A 26,252-nucleotide genomic window follows, 5' to 3' on the forward strand; every position below is an offset into this window, starting at 1 on the left:
GCGAGAGTTTGGGCACATTTCGGCTTTTATAACCTCGAGGGGAAGACGGAACTTGATAGGAATCATGCCCAATGTCTCTCATCAGCTCAACGGGCATAAACGTGAAGAAAGCGATATTTCAATCTGCTCTGTCTGCAATAGTGATTTTTTTCACAAACAGACTAAAACGAAAGCTCTTGGTGTGTAGTCTAACTGTTATAACTGTTATAGTTTGCCATGTCTTTAAATCTGGACAAAATCTTGTGAACTTAGCTGCTGGCGTAAACAAACCATCCTCTCCGCTGGATCAGTAAATCCACACGGGTACTTAATATGCACGTGAATGATGACGTCATCGGACTTTGCGTTCTTCATTCTTTCTAAACTTCACTCAGTATTTTAATATCAGGATTTATGATTTATTTTATTGACACTAGCCCGAGGAAATGTCAGGCCCCAGGCACTGAGCTTTGAATAGAAAAAGGCATGGTACTTTAAAAATACTGCTTTGTTCTAATTGACAACAATATCAGAGAAGGCCAAAGTCATCTGTGTGTCTGAAAACACCCTCGGACCCCAGAAGGATTATTACGTACTCGTATCGGTACTCAATATTGGCAAGTACCCAAATGCAAGTACTTGTACTTGATCTTAAAAAAGGTGGTATTATCGAGATATTAAATGATCTGACCATATGGCCCAGCCTTATTTCAGATTATTTTAATGACCTCTGGATACCATTTAAGATGAGAGGATACATGAAGGCAGTAGACATGTACCAAGGTCCCAATGTTTATTGGGTCAAGTTATCTTGGTGTAGACATAGACCTTATTTGCTTGCATTTGTCTTCTGCCTCTTGTGAACCAGACTTGTTTTGCATCACTGCATCAGTCGCATCACAATAAATCTCTTACGAATCATCCTCCCATCTGCAAAGTTACTCCACGCTTGCTTCATCCTCCATCCAAATCATGTGCATTAACTCAATCTGTCTTTTTAAAAACATACTCAAACTCCTTCTCAGCAGTCATCAGCTACAGACACAGTGTGGTGCTGCCAGCTGAGTGGGCTGCTGGTTTAAGCTTCTGCAGCTGGCACATTGGATGAAGAGGGAATGAGTCATCCACTTTCGCTTTAATGCTCCATCATAATAATAAACAAGAAGTATTCAGAGTATGCGCAGTTGTCTGAATCTTATACTTATACAGTAGAATAACCAGCAAGGACAAGTGATTCAGCTCCAAAATATTATAGATTTTGAAAAAGGGACTACCTATGAATAACCGAAGAATTCACTTTCACAAACTGGATTCAAGGTGAGTCTTCAAATGTTTGTGGCTTTTTAAACACGCTACAAAACTGTGATTGAAAACACTGAATGAAGAATTTGATTTCCTAACCTACTGCATTAGCAGAAAGATGCAAACACGAAAACAAACACGTATCCTGACTGCCTTATTTCCATCTGCCCAGCCTTGAGCGTTGGGAGGTGAGGTGGAATGAAGAGTGAGTCTGATGCATATTTCATTACGTTTGAAAAAACAGGTTAAACTTCAGATACGGCAGCCCCGCTCCGTCCCACAGGAGTCAGCACTTAAAAAACGTGCGTCTTTCAAGCGACGTGCGCTCTAGCGACCATCACTCCACAAACTTTTCAGCCTCGTCATCCTTACCCACTTCCTCGACACATGCTCAGGTCATCAGTAAGTGCATCTCTTCTTTTTTTTTTTTTTTTTTTTTGGAACAGCTGACAAACCTTCACCAGGGAGGTCAAAGAGGAAAAGAGCTTAAAGCTATTTATTTTTAATGTGTTAGAGACACTTCCCTTACAGGAAGGTCACGAGTATGATTCATGCTACTTTTGAGTCAACCCAAAGTGTCCTTGAAGAAGAAAAAAAAAAGTTGAGTCCTATCTGCTCACAAATTCTCACAAGCAGTTATGCACACAAGACCAAAATCAATTTCAAAGAGTCACCATTAAGTGGGGGACAACGGAGCAGGAGATTGGCTATAGAATTGGCGCAGCGGGGGCGGTACTACATTCACTTTATCGCACTGTTGTGATGAAAGAGAGCTGAGCCAGAAGGCAAAGCTCTCGATCTACCGGTCAATTTTGGTTCCTACCCTCACCTTTGGTCACGAAGTCTGGGTCATGACCGAAAGAACGAGATCCAGGGTACAAGCGGCCGAAATGGGTTTCCTCAGGAGGGTGGCTGGCGTCTCCCTTAGAGATAGGGTGAGAAGCTCAGTCATTCGTGAGTAACTCGGAGTGGAGCCGCTGCTCCTTTGCGTCGAAAGTAGCCAGTTGAGGTGGTTTGGGCATCTGGTAAGGATGCCCCCTGGGCGCCTCCCTAGGGAGGTGTTCCAGGCACATCCAGCTGGGAGGAGGCCTCGGGGAAGACCCAGGACTAGGTGGAGGGACTATATCTAACCAGCGACCTGATCCCAAATAATGCGGATGGCGATGATTGGATGGACCATTAAGCGAATTATGAAACCGGGGGAAAGGAAATTGACACAGTACTTGTACAGTACACAGTACTCGTCTAGTGATTTTTAAAGAAGTAAATACTTTTAAAAGGCAATAAAAAGCCTTATTTTGTTTTCAAATTCACAAACTTTTAATTGATTTTTTAAGCCCCTAGGGAAGCCAAACAGGGAAACCCTTATTGTGCTCGTGCATCATGACTCACTTATGAATTACTGCGGCCAGCAGGATGCCCGATATGCTAATGTAGATTATCTCATGCTGTCAAGAGTTATAGGTCTGTATTTTATCTTCTATCTGGAGTCAAGGTTGAACAGAGTCGCCACCCACCGCTGCCACCGCTCCCTGGGCGCTGCCTGCTGCTTATCTCCACCCGTAAATAATGTGTTTCTTATCAAACTGAGTGGGAGAGCGATGGAGGGAGCATGGGGAGAAAGAGAAGGCTTTTCTGAGAGGGCAAACAACAGTGAGTCAAGCTAAATACTGGGTGCATACTGTGATGATGGAGGACAAAACTGAACAGAGATCGAAAAATGAATAAGTGGAGGAAAGCAAGCAAAAAATTAAGAGTGGGAGAAGGAAGGTTATAAAGAGCCAAGGAAAGAAATGAAGGAAGAACAAATGTATACATAATAGAATATTTTATGAAATATAAAAGATTAAGGCAGGAAGAAAGGGTTCCAAACAGATGAGGGGGGGAAAAAAACAAAGGAAATGCTGCAGGAAGAAATAAAGAAAAGTAAAAATCAAGGAAAACGAGACAGTGAAAAGGGAAAGAAAGAAAGAAAGAAAGAAAGAGGAGAAAAAAGAAAGAAAATACAGCCTAAATGTACTCTTAACGAAAGAAGACAGGGCGGAATCAAGGAAAGGACAAAAATAGACAGAAAGGAGGAGATACGCAAAAGAAAACGACACAAAAGGAAAAAAGCCAAGACTTCCTTCCCTCCACCCTGAACAGATCCAACAGTCAATAAAAAGCTAGATCAAATCAAAACACCAATTACATTTAAACTTCAATCTAAACAAAAGCCAAACATGTACAAACACACTGGCAAAGAGACTCAGTGGTTCTTTAAATTTCAGAAATATTTCACTGGCAAATCATTAACGCAAAAGACATTTTAGTGTGAATTCTGCCAATTGCGTCAGTGGCCATTTAAAAGATTCTCAAAAGCTGATAACAGCTTTATTGCAAACATTAAACACCCACCGCCTCCAACAAGCAACGGTTTTTACTTCAGCTCCTAATTCAACAGCCTTTTTCACCATCTGTTGAGAAAAACAACCAAAAGTATTCCTTACCAATGTCTACAGTGCTGCAGGGAGATCAGTTAAAGATCTGAATCCCCTGAAGGGGCAGCGGCTCATTTAGAAATAGCTTGGAAATGAATGACAAGGAAAACAGGACAAGATGGACAGATACTAAATCCCCTGATAGGAATTTGGTGCCAACATGAAGAAAGTAGAGTCCACTTTCCATCTGCTCTAAAAGACACTGCTCTGTACTCTAAATTAGATCTAAAAACTGCAGTATTAAAGACGGGTTACGTCTACAAAAGTACCTTGCTATCATATTTTATTAGCTTTTTGTGAGTTGGTATTAGGGCTGGGTATCATTCAAATAATTTCAATACAGGTACCAATACCAATACTGTAACTTTGATAACGGTTCCTGAACGATGTAACGTAGAGTTTTTCCTGGCTGCCTCTACGTCGTGTTACGTTAGACAGCCAATCACCAGCATTATTAATTAATTAGGTATTGAATGATGAGGCATTTTTTGATACTTGATACTAAGGAGGCAATTCGGTATCGAATTTGGTACCCAGCCCTAGTTGGCACAAATGTAACGCGCTGTGTGTAAACTGACATATTATATTGTCTCATATCGATAGCAGACCCAAGAATAAAATTGATAAAAAAAACTGTATTGTGATTTTTTTTTTTCTATCATTTTAAATTGGATGTCTTTGGGATTTGGACTTTTGTCAACACAATACATTTGAAGTCTAAATGATGAATCGAAAAAAATAATCAATGTTTTTTTTTTAAATAAACAATAGCTGTAACCCTATGTGGAACTATGAGCCAAAAACAAATCTCATCGTTCCTTTCCAGACTTACTGTTAGCAAAGACTTGGCTTTAAATTATCGGGTTCTTGACTAGTGCAGAGAATTACTGCAGAGATCTGATAAAAACTCCACTGCTGTCTGTAGCCATCAGAGAGAGGGAAAGACAAAGAAAGTGAGTATGGGGGTATAGACAGAGGGAGACGAGCGATAAAAAGATTTCAGAGCAGAACAACGCCGGCTTTCCAAAACCGACGGTTTTCCCTCTGTGTTGATATAAACCATGACAAAGGCTAAATCTACCCCGAGGGGCATTTGGAGAGCAAGCACAGAGAAATACACCAGATGGGTAATGTTTATATAGGCCAGTGGATTCAGCTATGATGAGGATAGAGACACTGGCTGCGATTTCAAAGTCACTGGTTTCAAACGTCAGACCTGCTGAGAAAACTTGAATGTGGGAGATAAATGAGCAAAGAGTCCTTGAACAAGATGCTTTGACTAAAAGTACATGTTCAGGTAGAAACATTAGCAGACATTGTGCTGTACAATGTGACAAAGGGTGTAATAGTACTTTATTTCTGCTGTGGTTATCCTTATGGAGTATCGGATACTTTCTTTGCCAAGTAAATTTCCATGAATTATCAACTACGCCAGCAGTCTTTAGACTTAGAAGAGATAATGACTCTGCTTTAATAGAGTCTTGAAACAGTCGGGTGCATATTGCAGTAATGTGAGGAGGAGATGAGCTCCAATTTTCCATTTTCTGTTTTTTAATGCCCGGACACAACAAACCCGTCCTTCATCTGGCTGCTCACGACTGTACGTGGCAACAGCAGCCCAGTTCAGACCCAAAACATTACTGCGGTAAAACAACACAATGGACACCGTTGGTGAGGTTTTCATGGCAATTATCAATCTTTGGTGTGACAATTGCAAGGTAAACAGTAGAAATGTGGCATCCATGTCTACCAGAATACATCTTGTTGGAGGATGTTTAATTACATTGCATTGTGGCAAAAAACAATAAGGGAAAGTAGGATTGGACTTGGCCCAAACTCATCAGGTCAAGTCGGAAACAAAATAGTTTTGGACTATGAATCAAAGTATGCTGATGACACAGCAATGTATGCATCTGCAGAAAACACCAAGGTACTTAACAGCATGTTGCAGAAAGAGTTGATGCTGGTCTGAGAATGGGTGTCTGAAAACAGACTGAAACTTAATACATCAAAAACCAAGAGTCTAATATTATGCTCCAAACATACAGTAAGGACTGACCCACAGCTGTGCATCTCTCTTCAAGGGACAGTTATTCAGCAGGTAAAAGAGGCAAAGCTGTTTGGTGTCACACTCGACGGAACACTCATATTAATAATACGGTCGCCAAAATGAGCAGAGGCATTTCAATCATCAGAAGGTGTGCTTATTATTTGGATGGAAAGACAAGTAAACAAGTAATACAGTGGCTTGTTTTATCACACCTCAATTACTGTCCAGTAATCTGGTCTAGAGCTTCTAAACAAGAAATTAAAAAGATCCAGCTTGCACAAAACCGAGCTGCCCGTCTTGCTCTTCTCTGCACAATGAGGAGCAGTGTTGAAGGGGTGCACGCAAGGCTGTTATGGATGACGGTGGAAGAAAGACTGACATGTAGCCTGGTCTAGTATATAAGAAAAAGCTGTGTCTCTAGGAAACCTACGCACTTATTCTCACAGCTAACACACACACACACGACAGGCACTATCACGAAACTAGGCAAGCCTTTATGGAGATGCTTCACAGTATCTTTACCTAAAACTAATGCCATAAGGAAAACTGTAATGTATAGGGCAATGTCAAACTGGGACATATTACCACTGCATTTAACACAAATAACAAGTGAGATCAGTTTTTTTAAAAAAGGGATTAAAATTAGCAATTAGTCAAAAAGAAATAATCTCAAACTGCATATGATAGTGGGGATGTGAATGTGGATTAATGTTGTGTTGTTTACCAAAGTACGAACGTGTCCATTGGTTACTTGTGTCAAACGTTTGTTGAGAAGGAAATGTGAACCTATCAGTAGAACTATATTTTATTGATAATGTGGAAATATTAATTATGTAGTATTTATTTATTGTATTGATAATATGGAAGTATGAATGCAACGTTGATTGTCTTGTTTTGTCTTTTGTGTGGACCCCAGGAAGAATAGTTATTACTTCGATAACAACTAATGGGGATCCTAAATAAATAAATAAAAATAATTTTTTTTTTTCTTTCCCTGTGTTGTTTGTTTAAGTTATAGGACCGTCTCTCTAACTTGGCAAAGAGAGCAAAAGTGGCTTATCTGCACGAGTAGACGAGTTAAAATCTTTTCTAAACTTTAACTGTTTATTTTTGTCAGAACGAGGTCGAGCTATATTAGTCTTTGTGGTCGTGCACTAAAGGATGTTGAAGTGTAGCTGACTTCAAAGTGCAAACTGTGTTCATGAACAATTTGGTTTCCCTTAGAGCAGAAGAGTGCGAGTGGGTAAAAATGGTGGTGATTTAAAAAAAAAATGGAGGAAAGCATTGGCTTTAACACCTTTACATATCTCTGCACTTCCCACAATAAATGACCTTTCTGAAAAAAAACCACCTATAATGAATACGGTGTTTCTGCTGTCTGAGGGCTGCAACCAACTCCATGCAACATTCTCAATCTAGCAGGGTTCATACGCATTATAACCAATACTTTTCGGCAAATTTCCATGACTATGATTTCCTGAAAATGTCAGTCGACATTATACAATAAGAATAAAAATCTATGTTAAAGTTTTCCCCTTAGAGGTTTAACAAGAAAATGAATGACAATGTATGTGGTTCATAGTGGGATTCGTAATATCGCGCCCCGAATAGAACGTTGAGGTTAAGACGACGTGAAATACATTTATTAATCACATATTATTATGCTGTGTTAAAAAAATTTAATTAAAATTCCATGACTTTTCCAAAACTTTTCTGGGTCTTTTTATGTTTCCAAAACCTTTTCAGGCCTGGAATTTGCATTTTTTAAATTCCATAACTTTTCCAGGTTTTTTAAAAACGTATGAACCCTGTCTAGGACTTGCGTAGAAATAAATCAGGCCAGCAGGTGAGCTGACAGAAGTAACTACAACCATCACATGCTGTTCATCCTCATCTCAGTCCCCCGACGACCATCGCAACCGAGAGGCTCGGTACAACACCACTACAGCGGACAATTCTTTTTTACTTTGCTTTTACAAACAAACATTGACATCATCGGTTTCTTTCATTGAGGTCTTCGTTTGCAAAGCAGCATTTCTTGCATGAAAGGTTTGACATGAATGAAAGAGGGATGAATTAATGGACTGTCTGATGGCCTCGGTGCCTCAAACTAAATAACTAATGCTAACAAGGTTGGTGCTTCAAATCTCCATTGGAACCCCAGATTCTAAAGACAAAACTACAAGGGGCGGGGGGGGTGCGATCCCGAAAGGTGTGTATCATGTGGATGCATTCCTCATGGGGGAGACAACTACGCACTATAGCTTTAAAGTAAAAACCACCGTATATTTCAATCTTTACAAGTCTGACTGTTCCAAGAATTTTGTATTTTAGGCTACAAATGTGCTTAATCTCTGCTCATACATTTCTATGTGATCCCTAAGTCATAATAATAGTGGCAGTGACATCTTAGTTTGAATGTGTTCAAAAAGGACATAAAGCGGAGAAAGGGGAAGTCCGATTGCAGCGTCACTTCACAGGAACTCTTTCACCATTGCCTGTATTTCAGCACGCTGCGGAAAATTACCCCCCATATTTGTAGCAATTATTTATGTCCTCGTTAAAAACCTGGATACCACGATAACCTTCCTACATGAGCCACATCAGAAGGCGTTTAGGCAAGAAAACTGCATAATAAAGCCTTTTAGAGTTTCAGTTGATCCCTGCGCTTCCTGACAGAGCTCTCAGAGCTGTTTGGGCGCTTATCGAAATGTGCAGGTGGCTGCTTCCTCCTTTATTTACACCGCACGCACAAACACACACACACACACACACACTCACTCTCACACACACAAACACACACACACAAACACAAACACCAAGTGTTGAGGCTGAAAAGGGAACTGAGATCGTGGTCTGAAATGATGGTGTAGTTTCCCCTTTGTCACCAATTTTAAGCTGTGTCCAAATTATGCATTTTACTGATCAAAATGATCCCTTCTCCTCAACAAGCAACATCTAAAAGCTAGACAAATGAAGAAAACAGAAGGGCAATTAATGAGATGGACTTTTTAGAGAAGTGAAGATCAAACCATGCAAAACCCTTGCAGGGAAAACTATACATACTCGAACACACAATAAGGTCTGGACCTTTTGTAATTAATCGAGTCTAAGCTTTTGACCTGGTAAAACAAATAGTAAATGACACAACAACCAGGCTATGCACAGCTAAACACTCTGAATATGTAAAAAGTAGGCCTGTGTATGAGAGGCCTTGGTCTCTAGAGCTTCAACGATTAGTCGACTAATCGTTTAGTGAATCGCCAACTATTTTGATCATTTTTCATGCAAAAATGTCACAAAATGCTGTTTACCGCCTCTCAACTATGGAGATGTCCTGCTTTGATCGGTTTTATATCATGTTCAACTGAATCTCTTTGGGATTTGAACAGACAAAGCAAGACATTTAAAGGCATCACTTTGGACTTTGAGAAACTGGGATGGACATTTGTTACTATTGTATGACATTTTATAGACCAAACAACATATCATAGACCAAATAACATTTTATAGACCTACTTGGATCCATTAAGATCCACTCAGGTATTAGATATGTTGACACACAGACCCAAGACAAGACTTTAGCCAACCCGATTAGATTATAGAGTATAATTTGGTCCGACTCTACTCAAGGCCTGACTTAGACTTTCCCCAAAAGACGTAAAAAAAGGTTCTGAATGTTTCCAACACCCCTCCCACCCTCCCTCCATGCACTGTTGACTGACCTGTCTGGCCAACCTACGGGCCTCCCAGTAAGGCTTGGACTCCTCCACAGCCTTGCCGATCTTCTTCACAAGTTCGTCCAGCTTCACCGTGGCCTCAACCAGAACCGAACGGAACTTTTGCCTCGCGTCCTGACAGAGAGAGAGAGAAGCTTCAGTAATTCAAGTCACAAACAAACATGGAGAATCTGCAAAAAAAGAAAAGGATACCAACATAACTCTTTGAATGTAAACTGAACTTTGACAACCTCTGATCATGCAGATCAACTGGTCAGGTAATCTGTAGCTCATCACACCCACTGCACTTCCTTTATGCAGGGATTTGATGGCTTTTTTTTAGCCTAAACCCAAACAGTGAATACTGTTATTTACCCAAGGTATGCACCAACACAATAAGGCGACTTTAGACCTTTGCCAAAAACCCATTTAGTGAAAAATCATATTAGAGTTTCATTGAGTTAAAAGGAAGCAGTAACGTGAAAGGGTTTTATATAAGAAGATGGTCGATGCTACATCAACAGAGCTCAGTGTTGGATGAAATGAGATGCTTCTCCAACTTTTACCCAGCCTGTAAACAGGTTTCTTGTTTTATTACACATTGCACCTCTGAATTACATCTCTTGACAGGGTGTTGTTGCTCTTGGCCTTCCTCTTACTAGCACCTTGTACGGTTGGATCATAAAGGGAATGAAAGTTGCTGAAATGTGATGAAAGGTTGCTCTATTGCTGCCTCATAGTACGAGTCACAGCTTCTAAGAACTCTTGCCCCTAAAACCCCAGAGCTCAAAGATAAAACTAAGGTCTAAATAATGGATGAGAAACATTTGCTACCAACCATCAAACTTAATCTAATCTGGGCAAAGTATTCACTCTACGTGCCAGATAAAGCCGACAGTTTTCCTGTGTCATAACACTGAAAGACACCCGCCGGTGAAAAATCAATGCCCGATATAATTTGTCAGCTGGTAAGAACAAACAGTTTGTTCAATCTTGGAGAGCTTTGTTCGTTCATTGGTACTACATGGTGAGTTTCTGAGACTGACAGGCATTCAGCTCAGAAATTGCATCGTGGTTGTCTAATTGGCATAAAAGGGCAAAGAACAAAAACAAGTCAGAAACTTCACGGGTCCCTGCAGGGATTCTCTCTTTAATTCCCCACTTCCTTTAGCAGGGCCAATTATACAAGTAACATTAGATGTAATGATGTTTTGGCAGAAGCAGGCTTAAGTCAAGGGCCTTATGTTAAAAAACAAGCTCGCTCCCCGAAACGTACCCTTCAGTTAGTGTGGTTTTCTTTTCTTAGAAGCTAAACAAACTTGTCCTCCAACAGTCTCTCAATATGTGAAAGGCTTGAGAAGACAGAGAGCAGGGCAAGGAATAATTATGTGACATCCTTGCAACTGCAACTAGGATCCTTGCAACAATCTGGAAATTTGCAACAAAAAAAAAATTGCATGTGATGCAACTGTCAAGTTGAGAATAATCCAATAACACTTAAGTGGCATCAAATAACTACTAACTAACATAGAAGCCACAAAACTGCAGTAATTAATTTCAATCACCCTGAGGAAACAGCCCCATATGACCAGGTTTGATAGGTTAATAGAGTCTATGAAGGTGCTCGGATCTGGCACATACACTGTAGTAGGAGATCAAGAAGTACTATGTCAATGGCAATTCAATATGCGTTCCATTTAGATGCTTTGATGATTCTCGTCCAAGAGGCTTCTTCAGGACTCCAAACTGGGGAGGAGTTTCAGACATTTAAACTTTTTGGGTCATAGGTTTCAGGAGGTAGTTGTTGACATGTCATAAAAAAGACAAGATGTAATTCCTACTAATAAAATCTCTAACCTTGTGGCTTGGAAGATTATAAAAGCCCTGGCCATGACTCAAACTAGGCTACTTTAGATAAAAGCAAACCAATCTAACAAGGTCAGTTTTCCCTACATGGGTCAGATCAAAGAAAACACATATTCCCACTGTTTTCATAGACTCATATACCACAAAGCTATAAATTAAAGCACTGATGGTGTTTCACCAGCCTGGGTTAAGTCCTTTGATTCAGTACACAGATGTACAGGATTTGGTGTTTCAAAAAGGTCTGGGGGTGCGATCACTGATGGACGTTTCCTTACGTGGAGAAACAATTGAGAAGTCAGAGCTTTGTAAGCAGGATTCATAATGGGGATGTCATCTTTATACGTAGCTAACTAGCTGAACAGTCACATCAATAAAAAACAGCCCCAGAAAAATAACCACAAAGCAACAAACCAACAAACCAAACAGTCAGAATGGGGCCCATTTACAAAAAGTTGCAAATCAAAAATGACGGCACGACATGTTTTACAAATGACTGTTGCTCGCAAATTGCAGATAAAGGGACGAAACCTGGGCTCGGCTGGTGGAGCGTGCGCCCATGTACGGGGGCTCAGTCCTTGCCGCAGTGGCTGCAGGTTCAATTTCCGACCTGCAGCCCTTTGCTGCGTTCATTCCGCCTCTCTCTCCTCTCGGCTGAGCTGTCCTATCAAATAAAAGGCCAAAAATGCCACAAAACCTTCAGTGATCTGACATACTAATGCAAGGGACGCAAGTATAAAGTTTGTCTCTATTCTCGAAACATGTCAAACTGTGGTTAAAATATCATACAATAACACAACTTCAAGCCCTCTCATCATTACTATGATGCTTTTGATCTCTTTTATAGATGATAAGAGTTCTGCAAGTTTGTAGGTTGGTCACATGTAATGTTACCAGGGTTTCCCGCTGCACTTTGCAGCTAAGGCGGCCGCCTTAGCAACACCAGCCTGCCGCCTTAACTACGTTGTCAAAATCGAAAAGTTATTTATCTTTCAGTGCCAAATTTCAGTTCCAAAAGCGTCTGAGCACGTAAGCACACGCTTGCCTGTCCTCTCTGCATATTGACAGAGAGCGGAGCTCCGACACAGACAGACAGACACGCATTTGTTTGTTGCGTTTGCTGTGATATGATATTAATGGAGAGGCGAGGGAAAGCGCTCGCGGTGCTGTTGCCGTTACACTTCCTCTGAGACAAGCAGGCACAACAGTGGTTTCTGTTAGGGCTGAACGATTAATTGTATTTGCGATAATATCGCGATATGTTAAAACGCGATTTCCTAATCGCAAAGGCTGCGATTTGGTCACATGACTCGCGAGCAGTGTTGCCAACTAGCGACAAATCTGGCGACTTTCTGTAGAAAAGTCACCAGTATTGTCCAGCGAGAACGCAAGGTATTTCTCTCCTGTAGCCGCCAAAACAGTCTTCTGTTCTGTGACAGAGGAGCAGCGGAGCAGCCGCTAAATACAGAAAAGTCTTGGTGAGAAGAAACATTTTTAAATAATGCAGCAGGAGGAGAAAATGAAAAGACTCGGCTTCTGTGCTGCTGTATTTTATATTCACCCCAACACAAGATGTTCACATATTGTTCCATGTTCACTGGAAATTGTATGGGCCTCAGATGCGTCTGACAGACAGCTGTTACCTTTTGGTGAACTTTAAAACTCAAAACCGAGAAACCCTCTGAGGCTAGCGACGGGGGATCTCATTATAAACAGAGTGAAGAGAAAGTGAAGAGAAACTGCAATGTGTTTGGAGAACAGGTACGGCGTTTTCATGTGTACAAATAATGTATGTGGTCACCAATGGACTGGAGACACATTTCCATCAAGTAAATAAGATGTACTGCAACTTATGATCGATGCCAGATAGTGGGTCTGTAATATTTTAAAGCTATAGTGCGTAGTTTCTGCCGTAATGACAACAAAACTGTTGGCGCGTCCACATGATACAAGCCTTACGTGACCCCCCCTCTTCCTCCGCGCAGTTGCTAGTAGCCAAGGAGGACACGGAGGATTAAAAAAACATGACGGACTCTTCAGAAGAGGTAATTATCTTCACTCGAGTTTCTGCGTGGGAAAGTCACCGGACGACACAATCTTCTGAACATAGCCATACTGAGAAACACAGAGAGAGTTGTGTGGAGCTGATAGTCTTAATTAGCTTTGTAGCAACTCATTTGGCAATGGCTGGAATGTAACGGACGTTCATTAATATCAAAAAGTTACGGACTAAAGCTTTGACTGAATATTCACTGGATTTACATACATATTAATGATTAACCCAGAATTAGGATTATTGGATCAACTATGGGTGTCTAGTTAGTTAATTAGTACATACAACAACACAAACATATAAAGTAATCAATGAATTACATTCAGTCCAAACAATATTCCATGTACAATATGATTATGAAACAAAATGGTCATGGTCAGGCAAGTATGCATCATAACCAAGACATTCTTTAACGTCAGAAATCTGGGCGTTATTATTTTAGAGACAATAAGTAGATTCATAGCTTCTTAGAAGAGCATTAAGTAACATGTTTGTTTCTCTCCCTGTAAATAAATCATCTCTGATGCTGAAGGTGAAATTACTGTGACTTGTGCATGAAAACGATTGAATTTGTCAGGCATTTGGTAATCCACTTTGGATTTGGATCAAAGGCTGAATTCAATTTCAACATATCAAAAACACCGTTTCTGAATTCATTTGTTGAACTTTAAAGACTAGGCTAAAAAAGGAAACTCATGACACTTGATGCCAAAGTCCCCAAAAGAAAGCTCATCCTTATTCATCGTACTGGAGACCTCTGCCAAAACCCACTTACTGGCAAATCAAATTAGTCTTTCATCAGGGCAACAACAGGCTGCAACCTAGAGCCTATCAAGACGAGAAAAAAAACTAAATAAAGACTGCTGGATTTTTCATCAGCCACATCTACAGAGCTTCCATTGGACTTAATAATAAAAAATTGTCCTCAAGTTCCTTTGTCCGGCTTTCAAAGAATTGCATTTTCCCTGACTTTGTTTTGTCCAAAGGGTTAGGGTTACAATGATAGAATCCTCTCACTTGAGAATCATCCGAATCAGAAGCTGGAACAAGTGAATGTTTTGCATTTAACTTGATGACACAAAAGACAAACGGTAAAGTTATTTTGGCTCTGCAGTGACTTTCACTTTAAGGGAAGGAAAGAATCATGACCCTTTTTACCCTTGGTGACTGTCTATAAAAAAGAAAAGGTCACAGTTTCCACACAGTTTGCCGAATGTGGATGGAAACGCCCATACATTTTAGCTGAAAGTAGGCAGTTTGATCTCAACGTCATTCTTTCATTTTAATCCAGACACAAAACTGTCCAGATACTGACAGACTGCACTGTAAATAACACGTGAAATGTAACACAGGTTATAAAGCTACACAGCCAACAATTATGAGAAGGATTTCTTATATAAATGAATTATAACAGACATATCTTTGTCCTCTCCCCCTCTCTGTATCTCACTGTCTGTGGTTATACTGATGTGGATGCAGACTGCAGTGCAGAGTCTCTGTCCTCCCACTAAGGCCACAGACGCTCACACTGTGACGCACTTCACCTTGTCAACACATTAGTGCACTGAGGTGTTATGTCTAGAACTTGGGATTATACGCTAAATTTGCACTTCACTGCTATTAAAGTGCATCTGCATCTTCACATCACTGAAGTTCTGATTATTAATATTATTATCTGTTCATTTTTACTCTCCCTCATCTCCTCTGATCAGCAGTATGAATGCTTCAAAACAAAAGCCTCTTTGGGTTCAAATCATATGATGATCTCACACTAATGCTGCTGCTGGTAATTTCAATCTGTGAACTAAACTACAGCGAGCGCTGTCAGAGTGGAAAAAGAGGAAATATGAACGATCTTTGTTGTAAGCTCTTTGTATGTTTATGTGGGTAGCTGATAAGCAAACAGAGACACTAGACCTTAACAGGAACATCTGGGTTCAAGGCCCCGGGGTTACCAGCGTCGTCCTTAATCAAGACACTAAAACCGCTCAAGTCTTAAATCCAGAGATATTCAGTTCATTCATAAAGAAGGCCCAAAAAACTGGAAAATGTTCACATTTAACAAGCTGGAACAAGTGATTTTTTTTTGGCCTTTGTGCGTCAAGAAAATGACTCAAACAATTCATCAACTACCAAAATGTTGTTGTCGGGTAATTTTCTGTCCATCAATAAAAAATCTAATCGTTTCAGCTTTGAAGAACAGAAATGCAGTTGATTTCCATTTCTAAGAATTGTTTTTGTCGATTTGTTCCCGATGTTTATTTAGATTTAGAAACAAATCCTTTAGGTGCAGAACCAAGACCTTTTTTTCAGGAGCATTTCTTGGTGTTGTTGTTTGACGTCCTTTATATATTAGTTCTTAGTTATCTTGTCCAGATCCTTAACACTGAATCTGTCATCTGTAAAAGTCCTAGAAAACATCAGGTGGGTGACGCTTGGTTGGACTGTGCCGTGACCGTTTGATAGCTTGTCCCCCATCTGACAGTAGATGGTCACAGTCCTGAACAGCAGCCGTCTTTGTTGGGGACATAAAAACAACTTGACTTGATTTTGGAGCTTGTGAAGCCATAAAGAAAGACCAGAACTGTAAAAATCGGTCAAGGTTTAACAATCGACACAGTGTTGCATGCATCAGGCACTTGGCCGGGTATCTACAGGAATAGAAAGAGGTTAAACTGACCTAATGGATCACAAAAAAACACAACTAAGGAGATAAAGATTGGTGAGACTCTGTACTCGAAAACCAACCAACGGTCCGAATCCAATTCTCTCCAGCAACAGAACAAGTGAAGCCCCATTAGAGAAAAAACTGAAATAATAATAAAAACAATATTATCATATAGAATGTGTCAGCCTACAAGGTAGGAAAAACAATTCACAACAATTCACTATTAAAAATGGGTTGGTGTAGTGAAATTTTCTCCCTGTGCAAATGCTTTTGGGAGATTTGGTCTCTGTAAATTATAGAGTGTGGTCTAGACCTACTCTATCTATAAAGTGTCCTGAGATAACTTCTGATATGATTTGACCCTATCAATAAAATTGAACTGAATTAATCAAAACAACAAAACCATCCTAGTTTGAGTGCCTAGGACTTTTATTTTTATTGTTGCCGCGCATCAAAAGAGGTATCGAGTATTGTTTTTTTTACACTATTATTGTATCAAAGTTTAAAGTTCTGGGTTCGCGACAACCTTTGTTGTTAGATATGGAAGTAGTATTAGAGCAAATTTTTGGAGGAACCACACGATGGAACCAGATTATGAAAAAGATGTCGAAGGTCTCGAGTCAACTAAAATCCATTTTGTCAGAGTGACAATCACTTTCTCACCTTGTAATACATAATATATCACTGAGAACAAAACCCTGTACAGACATAAACTAGACTATATCCATGACGTTCCGCTTCCGGGATTGCTACGGTGCCGCCGGAAATTCTGCCAGTTGTCACTCTTTTCGGCCGGATGTCCGTTACCTTCCGCTTTCTTTGCATAGGAATTTTAATCTGTCCAATCTGAGTTTTCTGTTGCATGACTTAAACAACCTTTGAACGTACACACGTTCCACCAAAACAGGTTCCTTCCCGAGGCTATTTTGCAGAGGCGCCGTTGCCCTGTCCGGCGCTTAGCGCCGCCCATGACAATTGTGATTGGTTTAAAGAAATACCAATTAACCAGAGTATTTTTTTCACCCATCCTGGAATGCTGTGTGGACTAGTCAGACCCTCCTCTACAGAGTTGTGGAGGAAGGTCTGACAATGCAGGACTATACATAAACTAATGAAGTCTGTTCACTTGCACCACTCAGATGCTTGATTGACACCACGCACAGTTCTCAAAACTGTGGAGCATGACACGACTTTGGACTTTCACCTCTATAAAGCTTCACACAAGACTGCTGACCTGCATTAAAGTAGGCCATCAGACTTTGGGAATGGGAGTCAAAGACCAGTCACGTTAAACTGAACTTGATGGCCCAAGTAACTGTGTCAAGTTGCTTCTGAATATACAGCCGTCAGTAAAATTGCTTTAAATGGCCAAATTAGTTTACTGTAAGACAATATTTCACTGTGACTCGCAAGACTAGATAGAGGCCAACTCTTCGGATGTTTAAACCTGCTGACACTGATCATAATGTGAACTTTCACAAACAGCTTGGCCTGGAGACAGAGCAAAGGTCCAGCTGTAACTCAGAAAAACTGCTGTATCTGCACACCGCGACACCTTGAAAACAACAATTTCTGACAGGCTGTCAGTCAACACTGTCAGAGCAGCATATCTGCTGACAGTGGTTCCATGTGCTCGGTTACATGCTCTATCAATCAAATCGGTAACAAACACACAGCTCAATCACACAGATAACCCGCATTAACGGTCAATGCACACGGCTGTGTGTGTGTGTGTGTTTGTTTTACTATAATTGTGGGGTCCAAAAACCGGGGAATACAGTATACTTGTGGGGTCTGCACAGCCTTGTGGGGCCCAAAATGCTGGACCCCACAAGGTTAAAGGGCTGTTTGAGGGTTAAGACTTGGTTTTAGGATTAGGGTTAGAATTAGGTTATGGTTAGGGCGAGGGTAAGGGTTAAGGTTAGGCATTTAGTTGTGATGGTTAAGGTTAGGGTAAGGGGCTAAGGAATGCACTATGTCAATAACCGGGTCCCGGTGTTTTTTGAAACAAACGTGTGTGTGTCTCAACAGACTGACCTCCAGCTCCGTCTCACATCTGTTGATGTCGTCGGTGGACTGGTTGAGTTTCTCCAGCTCGCCCTGAAAAAGAGGGAACCACAGAGAGGTGAAGCAACAGAAAGGGATGTAATATAATATGTGGAAGTATTGGAGGGGGAACCAGCAACATCTGGAATGATTTAAGCGGAACACAGGACACAATGGAATTTAAATATATGCATATTCAACTGAGGCAAGTGTCTGAAGTTTGCATGTTCTTGATGAAGCTGTGGATTAACATTAAATAACCAATTCATCTTTTAAAATTAAGCACTGATGCGACTGATTCTCTCTCTTGATACAGTGCCAGTAATACCATGACTCTCTTTTTTCATATATATATATTTAATAGCCTCTGTTTACCTCACTGCAAGGAACTCATTGGCATCATTTTTATGAAAGTTAACATGAAACCAGAGGTTGCCGTGGCACTAGCTAAATACTGAGACTACACTTAACTCTTTTTTTAATGAATTATTATTATTAATCAGCGTGGAGTAGATTGGCTGTCATTTGCATCACTTTCGGATTAACCAGAATCTTCACATCACAACAGCAAACGGTCACAAAGGTAGGGGTAATTTTAGACATAACATTAACGTTACAGTTTCCTTATATTTGAAACAAGAAACAGTCAGAACATGCAGAAGCTGCATCATGCTAAGACTTGTTCTCTGTACTGTTAGCTAACTACAGCGGTGTGGAAACCGAGACAGACAAGGCTGAACTACAATGAAACTGTACCGGTGGGGAAAAAAAAAAAGAATTAAGAAAAAATAGCTCTAATTAATACTATGGATGTAAAGATTAGTTACCTGGACTCTGGGGTCCACTTCCTCGTCTTCATATTCAGCCTCGTCGTCGTCCGTCCTGAGCTCCTTCTCTGAATTATCCATGTTGAAGGTGAAGGGAAGATGTATATCGTTAACAACCCGAACAAAGAGACGTTACTACGGGACTCACAGAGACCACAACTTCGGCTGTCTCAGCCGGGTCACCACACGCCGGATTCACGAGCCTTACTTTATGTCTCTAGTTTTAATTTATTTTAAAAGAAGTGTTTTTCGAAGAGGAACATCTCTGCTTGTATCCACCAGGAGCCGAGCAGCAGCTTCCGTCCCCGCTCAGCTCTCTCCCTCCACACTGACACTGAGCCCGGTGTCGAAATGTCCAGAGCTGTGCTTCAGCCCGGGAACGCCCCCTTCTGAGAGGCTGTAAAGAGGCGAAGTCCCTCCCCTTCCGGTGGACCTCATGGGACAAAATATGAACAATAGTGAAACATTTTGTAAACAGTATATTGAAACAATATCTCACTTTTTTTTTTTTTTCTATGTAATGTAATGTTATTTCATTATTTTTATTGTTTCGTATGTTTTTTTATTGTTATTATAAGTTTGTACACTTGATGTTCATGTGCTATAACTGTTTACCTGATTCTCTGGATTTTGTCAAAAAAAATAAATAAATATGAACAATAGTAAACGGGGAGAGACAAATTATTTTTTGATCCCTTTTGAATTGAGCCATGGATTACAAATGTGATGTTCGTCAATTTAAAATTTTTTCAACTGAAGAAAGTCTTAGTTTGTTAAAGCCGCGCAGTGAACTACATCTCTTTCCCACAATTTACGTCAGCTTGATTGATGCTCGGCTTGCTAGCTAGCTAGCTTAACGTTAGCGGTGTTCATAGACAGTATATAAAGTGGACCAACAGATCCCGTTGCTCTGGACGGAGACCAGTGAAGGATATTAGAAGCACTTTTCCGGTGAACGCTGAGCGTTACTGCGTAGCCTCCAACTGAGCTTAAAGACGTAGATGTGACGTGAGCAACCTGTCTGAAAATTTTAAGTCTTCTGGTAGCTGTGCCAAGAGAAATCTCAATCATTCAGAATCTTGCAGAGATGGAGAGCGTAGGTATATGTAAGGAGATAACATAGACACAGGCTAATTATTGATAACTGAAATGCTAGTTAACATTAGTAATTCAACTTAAACAGCTAATGTAAGTCGAAACTGCCTGCGAGCTTCTCCTGTACTGTACGGTAATTCCTCTACTATGCAACAGAAAGTTGTGTGTTATGACACAGTCGTTAGGCTATTTTTACAAAAACGTCTGCTACGGAGCCATAACGTGAGATACAAGGTAATGGAGCCTTTTATACATTGTCGTGTTTCTTTAGAAATAAACAATGGACAAATAGAGTCTTTAAACGCTTCAGATGTAAAGTTATTCGCTGTCAAAGTGTCACAAGTACTGTACCTAAGTAGACAATTTGAGGTACTTGTACTTTACTTGAGTCATTTCTTTTCAAGCCACATTTTACTTCTACTCCAAGGGTGTACTCACACTCTATGAGGGTCAGGGGAAAATAAAATAAAAAAGGACACAACCTGCATGTAGTGGGGCACCAGCACAGAGAAAGTTGTGATGCATTCATGGTTTTATTATGTGACTCACATTTAAATTTTAAGATTTAAAGTATAACTATTTAATACTACTAATATCTAGCATGTAGGGCAGCCTATATGGCATTGTGTTTTTTTCCACTGGAAGGGCACCGTAGAGGGCACTTTATCATGTGTATCTAAGATAGTAGCATTCAAGAGGGGACTTTTGTTGCAATTGTTTCTGACATGTGGGCACCAGTATTCTATTCCTCTATATTTGAGAGGGAACTACTGTAGCCTACAATTTACTTCACCACAATTATTTGAAAGCTTTAGTCACTAGCTACTTTACTAAGAGTTTATAAAATATGATGTTTTCTTATAATTAAACTACCCAACAGCTTTTGCAAGTACAGCTGAAATAATAAGTTGATTACTCAATTAGTTGATTGACATCAGAAAATGAATTCACAGCTTCTTTTATTAAATAATCGTTTGTCATTTGTAATGCAAAAACAATTGATAGTTCCAGTTTTACGAATGTGAGGATTTGCTGCTTTTCCTTTGTTGCAATTCATATGTCAAGCTCTTGCTGTCTTTTGTATTCTTTATTCAATAGCATGTCAATAAAGCTTTTTTTTTTTTTTTTAATTAGCAGGGCTGCTTCATGGTTATGTTGGATTTGCAGGATTTTAATGAATATGATGAAGTACTTGGATTGGCCTCAAATAAATTTCCAATTTTCTATATCCTGATTTATTATGCTATCTTTATAAAATGGCATAACCATGATATAAGATTGGATGTGTTCATTTTGTCTTGTGCATGTGTCAACATGCACTGTGGCACACATTTCTGCACAACATGTGCCAGAAAGATAAATTCCTCAAAACTTACTGTTCTGGGAAACTAATTATTTCTCTCAGACTCACTAATAGATCATATGTTGTTATGATGCAAGACATACTGCCAGAACTGTTTCTAGAAGCACTCATCAACAAAGTTACATATGAAGGTAATTGTATTTAGTTGGAAACCAGACTGAGAAACAACATGTAATATAATTATAGACAATGATTTAATTATGATGCTTTTTTTAAATGTATGTTAGATATGAAGTATACTGCACACCATTCTGTGCTTTAAATTAGCAAAGACTTTGATTTAATGCTAAATGGATACAATATTTGATTAGCTTATGAGTGTGTAGTGTTAGTTTCATCAAACACCAATTCAGTTGTATAAATTAAATTCATAACAATACGTTTCTTTCTTGACTCTGTTAATGTCCTAATTTAGGCATTAGGGAATGTTAAAATAGTTTCCCAGAATAATTTGCAGTTCAACAAAAGCTTGTCTGTTGGCCTCAAGAGGCTTAGATGTAAGAGATGGTGCTTTCTGAGGGAACCCAGTGAACTCTGCGGTTTTCCCCAGACAGACGATAGGCTTGTAAACACCACTCCCTGTCCTGTTTTATAAAACTGTGAATGTATTTTGCCGTTTTTATCTACAAAAATCATCTACATCCAAGCTAAAGTCATGCAATTCGTTCTAATGAAAACTTCATAACAAGGTCTGTGGATTTAACATAAAGGATGCATTACTCCAAAATCTTGGCACATAAAATTGAAACTATCTGCATGACACTACACTTCTGATGTTGACTGACAGACCAACATTTTATTAATATAGCGTTAAATCATAACAGAAGATATCTCAGGACAGGGTTAGACCTATATGGAGACCCAGTGATTCCCCTATAAGCAACAGGGGCCAGCAAAGACTCCCCTTTAATGGGTAGAAACCTTGACCAGACGGCTCTAGGGGGACGGCCATCTGCCTCAATCCGGTTGGCTTGAGAGACCAGAGAGAGGAAGAGACACAGAGAAGCACAGCAATAATTATTAACACTCATACTTATTAAAACAATGGAAATACGACTTATAATAATAGTAGCAGAGGATATAAGAATAATAGTAGAAATAAAATTAGTAATGATAATAGAAATATAACTAATAATATCATATAGCAGTGGACGTCAAGCAGGACCCTGGCACAAGGCGCAACCACGATCCAGGTGCAACCACGATCCATGGGACACCAGTGAGATGAGAAATCCCCATAACTCCTGGGAAGAAGCTAAGTGAGTGGTAATTGCTGCTTGAACAAATGATTTATATGGGCGATTTTGGGTGGGAGGACTGTCTCTAACATGCAATAATGGAACATAAATGCACTTAGATGGAGAGAGAGAAAGGATGGAGAGAGGAAGTCAGTGTGGCATAGGAAGTCCCCCAGCAGTCTAAACCTACAGTATAGCAGCATAACTAAGGGCTGGTCCAAGGCAAATCTGAGCCAGCCCTAACTATAAGATTTATCAAAGAGTAGAGTTTTAAGCCTGCTCTTAAATGTGAAGACGGTCTCTGTCTCCTGAACCCAAACTGGGAGCTGGTTCCACAGGAGAAGAACCTGGTAGCTGAAGGCTCTGCCTCCCATTCTACTTTTGGAGACAGTATGAACAGCGACTGAAATATGCACCCTGCACCATATTTAACAACAATGGAGAACACACAACTTACCTTCAAACTGAATATACTGGAGCCCTCAGGACGACCTTTCATCTGCTGTGAAATGGAACACAAAACATCCCTATCACTCTCACACAAAATATTTCAGATATGTAGAAGGATGCAGGGTTTCTGCACACTTGCTATCTGTATACTGGCATCACCCATCACATCTTTTGTTTTCATTCCTCCTGCTCACCAGAGGAGAAAGTACTGAAAGCACACAGATTGAAAAAAAAATAGAGCCCTGAGGTGGCATTGCACAGGTCGCATAACCAACACAATGTGCCTGCTTACATCAAGGAGCGAGGCTGATGGAGCAGCTCATACAGAAAGCAAAAGCTTTTCTTAATGCTGAGACACTACAAGGAAGAGACAATCAGTCGAGGAAAAAAAGAAAGAAAAAGTCAAGTAACTTTTCTACTGCTGAACACTTGAGGACAAAGATGGACATGCCTATTTCAGTGAGAAATGGATTACACATATTCATCTTCATCATCATCATCATCATCATCATCATCATCATCATCATCATCATCATCAGGAAAGCTGCTTCAGTTAAAGATAGACCTACTACTTAATGCTTTCCATGATCCAAGCTTCCCCCATCTTTCATTATACTGAAAGACACTTTTTCTTGTCATAGAATAACCAACACATAACAACCAATCCACAAAAGCACATAGAACATAAACAGGTAAAATATGGACTAAATACTACAAAATATAAAGAGCAAATTAAAAAAGTGTGTTGCATAAAACTGAAACCTGACACAGAATAAAAACTAAAGGTGAAAGTGAAGGTTTTGTAGCTGGCCTGCAAAAACCTCTGTTCACTTATACTGTTTTCAATGTTAGAAAACCTGACATTTGCTGCATTGTATGCTGGGATTTCAACAGCAGAAAGAGCTGAAACTGGAAGAAAAAAAGCAGGTCATAACCACTAAAACTAACAGGGTGCAAACAACCATGCTCGCTCCAATTAGCTATATAATACAGCCAATCAACTAAATCATTTGTACATACATGACTGTTAATTGAGAAATAAACAATATTTTGTGTTTGCATATAGTTTAGATATACATTCTGAGCCATGTACACCATGACCGCCATGACCGCCAACTGGTTAATACCCTCAATACCCATAGCTGCAAAATACTTGATTGCAACTTCTAAAAGGCTTCTTCACAAAAACACTGAAGGTAAAAGCGCAGATTTTTTGACACATGCCACACCTACCTACTTCTCCCTGTAGGGCTGCAACCCAGCATGCCTGCTGAAAAAGACCACAGACCGACGCCCGGCAGAGCCTGAAGGATATCCAGAGTCATGTCAGCAGGTTCTGTGTGACCTCGGGTTCCTGCGTGATTTGTCTAAATAACAGGATACGTCCAACCCTTTAAAGAGAGGAAGAAATAGAATGCAGTGTCCTCTCTGCTCCTGAACCTCAGTCACAACCCTGGCTCACTGACCTGTGTGTGTGTGTGTGTGTGTGTGTGTGTGTGTGTGTGTGTGTGTGTGTGTGTGTGTGTGTGCGTGTGCGTGTGCGTGTGCGTGTGCGTGCGTCTATTAGTTTGCTGTCAACATGATATATTGCTACTTCCAGACAGGAGGATCTGTCTTCAGAAAGTAAGTTGACATTGATGTTTGGAAAATATATTTGGCGTACGCTACTGGGAACATTATGAAGACTTGCATAAATCTTCATTTTGAAATATTTGAATCAGAAGTATAAAGGATTTTTTTTAGTTTCTGATTCAATGTGGCAGGTGTACCTTGTTTTCATTTGTGGTGTGGAATTATTCTGTCGTTGCTGTTGTCAACATTTTATGTTTGTCATGGTCCTCATGTGGTTTGATGCCTGCTTCAGATTTATATTATAGATAATAAAGTTTGAAGATAAAAAGGATTTATTAAACACAATAGTGATTCAGTTTAGGGGTTCAGATTTCCATTTGCTCAAAAAGTTAAAAATTAATTAAAAGTTAATTTAAGTTCAAGTGTCCCCTATACAGTATATTTAAAATAAATTCACCGCTTTACTTTGCTGTCAGACAGTCCTTTACGACGGGGAACTGAAATTGTTATTTCTACCAGATTCCTTTCACAAAAACATTTATATTACCTTGCAGAACACGGGAACTTCTGGTCTACCGCTGCCTCCATCGGTTAGTTAGTTTGTGTTATTCTGTGAATATGATGTTTTAAAGTGGTAGGAACTAACAAAAAGCAAACTGATCAAGGCAGCAACTCACAAAAGTAAAATGACAGTTTTGTCAAAGGAGTCTGGTGGCTTTGAAGAGATCATAGATGGACATAACAGCTTCAGTTTACCTTCATCAACAATAAACTAATACTAGTTATTGAAAAATGATTATATATTAAGCTACCCAGTAGCTTATAAAGTAGTTTACATTAGGCAAACTGACACTAAAATGAAAAAAGATGTACTGGAGAAATAACAATTCAAACAAAAAAAAAGGAAAACAACATGAGGTATGACTGTTCACAGAATAAGATGTGACTGTTATATTACAGAATAATATGCACTGATGCAATTTTCCAAATATTTGAAATAATATAAAAACTCCAGCCCTCATGTGGACTTGCCAGGACGAGACGTTGTCAGCAGATTCCTGATAACCACTGAAAATATGGGGTTGTCCTGATTAAGAACCCACTTTCTAATTCAGAGAAAACGTTGCCTGTGTACCGACACTCCCTTCTCTGTTTGTTTTGCCTCCTCACACTGATATCTGCCTTGAAATGTTGGCGATCTAAGAAATGAAATGTACTCTTGCCCTCATTGTGAGTAACTCTGGATAAGAGTGTCAGCTAAATGGCTAAAGTGCAACTGTAACTCAATGTGGACTGCTAACAATGTGTTGAGTCTTGCACACAGCAGTCAGACAATGCTTGTATTCACAGCAGAAAAGGAGCAGATTGTATCTGTTTAAATGTATTTAGGCAAATACTCTCCTGAGGCAATCATTGTAAGTGGCTCTGGATAAGAGTGTCAGCTAAATCCCTGGATAGTTGAGGGGGAAAAGTAGCCTGCAAAATTTGATAGTAGAGGAGAAAAGATGCAGAGAATTTCACCACAGGCATTCAGTGTTACACAGAAA

General features: G+C 39.8%; 1 protein-coding gene across 1 annotated transcript in view; it reads right to left on the reverse strand.

The window, feature by feature from the left end:
- Positions 1-19,359, reverse strand: part of sh3bp5b (SH3-domain binding protein 5b (BTK-associated)) — a 43,790-nt gene extending 24,431 nt beyond the window's left edge. Inside the window, exons 1-3 of the mRNA XM_031298518.2 lie at positions 18,988-19,359; positions 18,152-18,214; positions 9,537-9,665 (exon numbers count right to left, since the gene is read on the reverse strand). Coding sequence (XP_031154378.2) covers positions 9,537-9,665; positions 18,152-18,214; positions 18,988-19,068 — 273 coding nt within the window. The 5' untranslated portion in view covers positions 19,069-19,359. The remainder of the gene's footprint in view (positions 1-9,536; positions 9,666-18,151; positions 18,215-18,987) is intronic.
- Positions 19,360-26,252: the final 6,893 nt, after the last annotated feature.

Source organism: Sander lucioperca, chromosome 10 (genome assembly GCF_008315115.2).
Source record: "Sander lucioperca isolate FBNREF2018 chromosome 10, SLUC_FBN_1.2, whole genome shotgun sequence".
Taxonomy (NCBI): domain Eukaryota; kingdom Metazoa; phylum Chordata; class Actinopteri; order Perciformes; family Percidae; genus Sander; species Sander lucioperca.